At 39.9% G+C, this 7,740-nt stretch overlaps 1 protein-coding gene across 1 annotated transcript; it reads right to left on the bottom strand.

Annotated features, from left to right (window-relative positions):
* On the bottom strand, positions 1–6,794 carry LOC307236729 (prostaglandin E2 receptor EP1 subtype-like). The gene is made up of 3 exons (XM_080009232.1): positions 6,581–6,794; positions 4,254–5,176; positions 1–1,871 (listed from the first exon to the last, which is right to left on the bottom strand). Exons 2-3 carry the CDS (start codon positions 5,127–5,129, stop codon positions 1,596–1,598), a joined length of 1,152 nt encoding a protein of 383 aa, XP_079865358.1. The 5' UTR covers positions 5,130–5,176; positions 6,581–6,794; the 3' UTR covers positions 1–1,595.
* Between the last annotated feature and the right edge of the window lie 946 nt (positions 6,795–7,740).

The raw sequence follows: 7,740 nt of genomic DNA on the forward strand, positions 1-7,740 counted from the left end.
TAAATTATACCTTCCTTTTATTCAGCAGAATTACATTCAATAGCCAACATATAGCTTCTTTGCAGTACCCAAACAACCGGGTAAAATAAATACTCTTAAAGACACAAGGTACAATCACAAAATCCAATAAACATCCTTCACATCTTCAAGCTGAGGCAAAAGCAAGGCCACTACTTTGTTTTGTCGCGACAGTATTTACACAAATCACTGACACTTCTTAGACAGAGAAAAATAGGAACTTAATAAGGGACTTAATAAGCACAATAGGGGAACTACTCTGAGGTCCCCAAAACATGTCTTTGAAGTTTTCTTTTGCTGAAAACACCACTCAGATTATGCATTCTAGCCATTCTAACATGCCTCTATTACACTCCTGTAACTGACGCGTTGTTTATTGGATTTATTTGAAGAAATGCACAGCAGATCTGCGCACCGCAGCCTGTAGTCTATCTGCCTCATACTTTCTTTTGCTTTAGAAAGAAACACACAGCAGATTTATTTTTTACTTACTTATTTTTCTTACATTTCCATTGTCTGTAGTTTCTTCACAGACAGATGGTATTAATTCCTCCTTTTTTAAAAGATTTGTGCTGGTCTGTATGCGCTTGTTATTCTCCAGCTGTGGGGGTAGTTCCTCAGACGGATGGCGGTTCTGATTCTACTGAGGCCCTAAATGACGTAGATCAGGCCTGCAAATCTGAACGGCTTGTTCCATGACATGTTTTCTGGCGAAAGCTCAGAAAAAAACTGACTGGGTTGTCTTATTTCTTAGGTTGTGTGTTAGTAGGCCCATCAGAGAGCCAAATGTATGTGCACAAGCACTGAAAAAGTGAGATTTCATAATCGGTCCCCTTCAATATGCACTGCGGGTAGCACCTTTCATCTTAAAGATGAGATGTTTGCTTAAAGACCTTATGGGTATGGGTATACACTTGGCACTTATTCAAAGTCTGCTCCTACATTCAGTGGAAACATTTATTCTTTTAATGTGTGTTATATTGTACCATTATTTCCTAATCCAAATCCGTAGCTTACAGTAACAACAGGGATTCCCATTTTCAACACTTTCCATTCACAGATACCGTAGTGCGTCCAAGCCTGCTATCTAAGAGACATAAAAAAAAAAGCAACAAAGGCATTTGTCAGTGCTTTCCGCTCCAAAAAGATTGAATGTTCCCTTGACTTTTATGCCCAAACACAAAATACAAATAACACAGACATTTCCGAGACAAGTTTGAAAGATTATCTTTCTGGTGATTTCTGGTATTACAGAATCTTTTTTTTCCTCACTTTATTTAGGACACAATCCAATCCTAAAATTAGAATTGTGTTTTAGGACAATACAAAATCCAGCCCTAAGTAAAAAATAAAATCAGACTACATGGCTACTAGGTCTACATGAAGAACGGGACAATATAGTGTACATTTTAGGATTCGGAATGATGTTAAGTCAAGATAGGACAGGACACAGCCTAGAGTTAAAAATCCGCTTCTGCAATAGTAAAATACGATTTTTCCCATCTTTGAAACTTTTTTTTTCTGTGATGAGGCCCCACGTGTCTTCCTCTGCATACACCTTTTTAATCCCTGGTCCCTCATTTCTTGTTCACCGTACTCTTCTCCGAGATGGTGAACGAGCTGATTTCCCAGCGCAAGGAGCGGAAGGTGCTCCTCTTGAAGCTGGCTCTCCGCTTGGTGATGTGGTAGATCCTCCGCAGGATGGCGCGCCGCAGCAGGATGTAGACCCAGGGGTCCAGGATCTGGTTCCAGGAGGCCAGCCTCACCCCCGCCATCATCAGCTTCCGATAGGTGTCCTCGCCTCGGCCCAGAGAACCGCCGTAGGACCCCATCACCGACATCAGACCGAAAATCTAAGACCAGACGGAGAGGGAGGAACCGTTTCAGCTTTGTTTATCTTGTAATTTCCATACACATCCTGAATATCTCTTCATTGACATTGTACAAGTAGGATACAACAGAATTTGTCTTCTGCATTTGAGCCATCCTATACCTTGGAGCAGTGGGCAGCCGCAGTGCAGCGCCCGGGGACCAGCTCCAGCTCTTTTGCCAGTGCCGTGGTCAGGGGCGCTGATAAGAGTATTAACCCTAACCAACCGAATTATTTCATTGATTGGGTGCATGGTTGATGAGGTTTCCTTCGATTTGTTTTGTTGTATATTTCATGCGCTAACTGTATTAGTGGTCTACCCATGTGGTGTTTCCATACAGCATTGAAATGACTGCACCAGTATAACAAAGATATTGAAATAAATGTGTACAGAGACTCAGGTGTCACGGATGCAATGTCTTTTGCTTTCTCCCCAGGTTTTTTAAATAAAATTGGCAACAAAAAAGCTGGATTTTGTTTTTCCGAATGAACTGAATAAATAAATGATCACAACAATGACGAGGCACGAGGAACACCAGGGAATCTTTTGATAATGTGTATTATGTAATGGGCCGATAACAATAATAATAATCCCTTCCTCAAAGTGACAAATACATCATCATACTTGTATTATTATGGTTTTATTATTATTATTAGATTGCTATTATTATCATTTAAATATATTAAACAAAATATTCAAAGTATTGAATTGAAGTCATAAACCATTAGTCCTCACTCATAAATATTAAAAGCAAGTCAAAGTTTTCTGGAGTCACATTGGAAAAATTCTGGGAATAAATATGGCGAGTCTAGTTTCCTGTTGTATCGGTGAACAATTAAACACAAATCAATTAAATATTTAACTTCACCAAAATGACCAAAACTGGGATAGTGCTGCTTTGGGCAGTTCAATTGACAGTATGCTGCTCTGATACAATCCAGTAATCGTTGGGTAAAAATATTATTGTAATTCTAACTGTATTTTAATGTTCATAAAATGTTGCAGTGGTAATTTTCACTTGTGACTGATAATAATGTATTTATGGGTTTCAATAGTTTGAGTGGTTTTTCAGCATGATGTAGCTTATTATGGTAAAAATTCATGTCTTTAAAACTCATATAAGCCGAGCTGTTTGAGGGAAAGATTATTTCTGAACCAGTCCACCCAAACACCGGAATCAAGCTAAATAAATAACCTCACAAGAGTTCATTGTGTTATTATCCTTGGCTACACCCGCACAGCCACTTCTGCACCGTGCAGTGACTCATCTTTAAAGGGCTGTAAATTGTTACACAGACCTCACTCAAAACACTCAGGATTTTATATACAAAGGGCCTCAAAGTTCTGCTTTGTACGATGCTGATTTACACCCTTTACGACCCTTCCACAATCTGCTAAACCTTCAACAGTTTGCCGTGATGAAAACCAGTGATCTCGATTCAAGCCTGCTGGCTGCTGCCATGAAGGGTCTACTTTCGAGGTGACTGATTGCTCCGGTTAAACATTTCAACTGGCACAATGAAGTAAACGAATCTTGCTTGTCCGATGTTGCCTCAGACAAATATACTTGTTCAAGTTCAAATTCAAGAGATTATTTGCCTGTGGCCATAAGACTGAGAGTTTGATTTCTTGTCTGGCAGTAAAAAACTCGGAGGACATCATCCTTTGTCAGCAAGTTGAGGTCTCTTTGAACATCGTATATTGTAATCACATCCTGGGTCCAACCATGGAGGAAGGCTTTTAGTTTGGTGCGAATAATTTTAATCTGTGTCTTTATAAAGCAGGCTGCTGCTTACAAACAACAGGCACAATAATTCTCTACCTGTATGACTGTATTAAAAAAATACATGTGAAGAACACGCAATTTTTACATTAAATACATGGCTGATGAAGGTTTTTAAAAGGTTCCATGGATATTAGGGCTTCATAATATATGAAAAACTATGATAATTGATATATAATGATTATTATCAGTGAGTATTATCTCATATAGATAGAAATTTATTTTTACTGCATTCTGTCCGGAGGTTTGTCTACTTCAGCTACATACTGTACATCAGTTTATAGTTGTAGCTTATATCAAAGCAGTGGTGAAGGATATAGGTAGAGTATGCCCATTATACTAACCTACCAGTCTTATATCTATTGCATTATATTTATATCTATTGTAACATAGTCTTATTGGATACCCACTTAACTATTACTACCCCCAAATGTGTATATTCTTAATTTTGCGCCACCCCTTCCCTAATATATAAAATCCTGAACCTAGAATCCCGAAGATTTTTGCATTTTAAATATAAAAAATGACGTATCATATATTCATATAATATATAATAATTAGATAAATTTCTAAAAACATACCAGCAGGGGGCTCCAGCAGATGCAGGACGTCACCATGATGCCCAGCAGCTGAGCGACCATTTCTATGTCGTGGGACTTGGCTGTGCAGCGTTGAGAGCAGATCCTCTTTCGAAGCCTGGCTCTCACCAAGGTGACCCCGCTGATGGTGTTGCACACTAGGGCCACAGCCAGGGAGGTCAGACCCAGTCCAGAGAACAGCATCACAAAGGCAACGTCTGTCCCCTTCGTGTCCCCCAGTACCCTAATGAAGCACCAGGTCCAAGGGTATTGGTAGGTGTAGGCACCAAGACTGAAGAAAGGCAGAAGGGCCACGCATGCAGCCAGCAACCAGATTAGGGCAAGTGCCATCTTGGTCCGTGCTGTCGTTACTAACTGTGCATGGAGCAGGGGTTTGGTGACTCCTAGGCAGCGTTCTGCTGCCATGGCACAGCCCAGGAAAAGTGGACAAAGGCCAAAAAACACCATGCTACCCCCAAGCAAAAGGCAAGGGGCATCAGGATCTCCTGCAGTGTCGGGTGCCAGATACTCATCTGCGGGCCTGGTGCCCGCGGAGTACAACCTCAAAACCAGGGTTCCAGCGATGACATGTCCAGTAAGGTCTGTAGCTACTAGGGAGCTGGCAAAGAGGAGGAAGGTTGCCTTGGAGCGCCGACGGAAACGTTTGTACGCCTTGGCCAGAATGATGAGTGCCACAATATTGGAAAGGATACCCAGCGTCATGGAAAGGCCCGCAGCTGTGGGGTCACTGGGCGGCCGGGTGGTGCCATTATGTCGGCGGGCCAAGGACTCTACCTGGGCCTTGTCCTTAAAGGTGTGGTTAGATAGGGGCATAGCAGCCACTATGCCTGAGGTGTTGTAGTGCTGCATTGCCAGCATCACTGCAAGGCTCCATGCATCAGGTGGCTTCTCTGGGTGAAATGTGACTATAAGGAGAAAGGCTTACATTAGTTGGAAGGTTTCATTATTTTATCAACACAATTTAGGGCTACTCATTAAGTTTCACAAAAATGTGCACGCAGAGACGTTTAGACGGCGCAAAAATGCAAAACTACAGGCCCGGGGGACACATCCAGCCCGCGAGACAATAGAATGTGGCCAGCTAAATGGTGATTTTGTATTGACAAATCTGGCCTGCACATAATTTTTTCAAATCACAATACTTAATTAATCCACACAAATGTACTCAATTTTTTCCAAAACATAAAACCGAATTAAATTGATCATAAGAGAGCTATTCCTAACAGAATTATGGGGAAATTCACAAACGTGCGGAGGGAAAAACAAAACAAAACAAAAATAAGGAGGTAGAGCTCAGGAGGTAGAGCTGGTTGTCTAGTAATCTAAAGGTTGCTGGTTCGATCCCAGGCTCCTTCTGCTAGCATGCTGTAGTGTCCTTGAGCAAGACACTTTGCTCCTGATGGCTGCGTCCGTCGGTGTTTGAATAATTGTAAGTCGCTTTGGATAAAAGCGTCTGCTTAATGTAATGTAAAAGACACTGTGGCCCCCAGGTCATTTGAGTTTGAGAACACTGCCCTGGAGGTCTTATGGAAAGGACCTCATATTTTACAACATGGGAATTCAGAACAAGTTATGGCAATGTCTGTTGAAAATTATGATTAGGCCTGCATTCTTTGTAAAGTGTTATTTTAACAGAACCGTGATTCCTAGTTGCGTTATCTTCAAAATACATCTGGAAAGTGATTTGTAATACTACTACTACTACTACTACTACTACTACTAATAATAATAATAATAATAATCATAATAATAATAATAACAATAATAATAATGATGATAATAATAATGATGAATGATGAATAATGATAAGCAAAGAAAAATGTATTTTCAAAGCAGTACTTATAATAAAATAAGTACAATTTATTAATGAATAAAAGACAGGGTAATTAAGCGTTTGGTGTTTTTATGATATTGAATAGATGCGCAACAGCGCTTCCTCGTGTTTTCCCTTCACCCAGCAAGATGTAAATTCATTTTCATTTCTTGGTAAGATTGTTTTACTTTGAAAAGTATTTACATTTCTACATAGATGCTGGATAGGGTCAACCATTTCAGTCAGAAAAGTTAAATAGCCTAACTCAAAAATGTCCAATATCTGTGAAAGATTAATACCCAATACATTTGTTGCCCTTACAATACAAAACTACGGAAAAAAAAAATAATAATAATTAAAATGATTACACTGTGTGTATATATATACTATGAAGATGATAGTGCATATGTCAATTGTCCTTTTAAATTAACTTTTTAAAGAGGATACGTCACAACGCATTTTACATAGCATAATACATTCCAGGTGTTGATCCTACCTTTTCCGCATTTTAGGGAATTAATCCATTGAGGTCAGCAGGTTTGGTTAGGTTTCACAATGCTCATGTTGTGAGCAAATTAAAAAAAAAAAAATGATAGAATTCCAATTGAACGACGATCATCTTCAGATTTCTTCCTTGAAAGAAAACAACAACGACAACAACTGCTCTGCATAAAGTCCTAAACTTGTGGATTCACAGGTTGCCTGCCATGACAAACTACAGCCTCCAGACAGCGTTGCACTGTTGCACAACCACACACTGACTCCACCACTCGCACCGCAGCTCCAGCTTTATATCGCTACTGCAGGGCGTCTCTCACCAGGCAGCTGCACTGGAAACACTCAAGTTCAGACAAGAGTCAGGACAAAAAGGAACTATACTGTGTGTTTGTTTGTGTGCGTGCGTGCGTGCGTGCGTGCGTGCGTGTGTGTGTGTGTATTATATATATATGTACATACATACATACACACACACACACACATATATATATAGTATATATCTTTCAACTTTCTGTATCTATCTATCTATCTATCTATCTATCTATCTATCTATCTATCTATCTATCTATCTATCTATCTATCTATCTATCTATCTATCTATCTATCTATCTATCTATCTATCTATCTATCTATCTATCTATCTATCTGTCTGTCTAAATGTATACTGTGTATTCATACATCTATAAATAGAGAGAGAGAGAGAGAGAGAGAGATGTCCCCTGAAAATTCTACTTCAAAAGATGATTTTTTTTTTCCCTTTGTGCTTGTGCACTTTTCTTCTCAACAGTTTCGACTGGTGCACGACCTGAAAGTGAACAGGATTTTCAAAGCAAACCAGCTGTGCTCTCACCTCCACCAACTCATTTTGGCTTGATAATCTGGACAGTTGCAGCTGTGACAGCAAATAATATTCTTGTTGTTTTGGATTTTTTTTGCAGGAGGCCAATGTAAAACTCAAAATAAGACAAATTAATTCGAAAAAGCTTTTTGTCCAACTGTTGTCGTGTTTCCTCTACATGCAACTGCAGTTCACAGGATGTCGTCCAAGGTTGGATCATAGCCTCGTAAACTGTGCTGAAGTCTTGTGTTGCAGCCAGGCTGTGTGCTTTTTTCCTGAGCATCTTAGGCCCCCGTCATCACCAGTCGGGAGTATCTCGG

Source organism: Zeus faber (assembly GCF_960531495.2).
Source record: "Zeus faber genome assembly, chromosome: 11".
Lineage (NCBI taxonomy): Eukaryota > Metazoa > Chordata > Actinopteri > Zeiformes > Zeidae > Zeus > Zeus faber.

Excerpts from the sequence above, each read along its gene's own strand:
- LOC307236729 (XM_080009232.1), bottom strand. The coding sequence starts at position 5,129 with ATGCTGGCAATGCAGCACTACAACACCTCAGGCATAGTGGCTGCTATG. Across the intron at positions 1,872-4,253 it reads TCTGCTGGAGCCCCCTGCTG|ATTTTCGGTCTGATGTCGGT; the intron begins GTATGTTTTTAG and ends GTCTGGTCTTAG.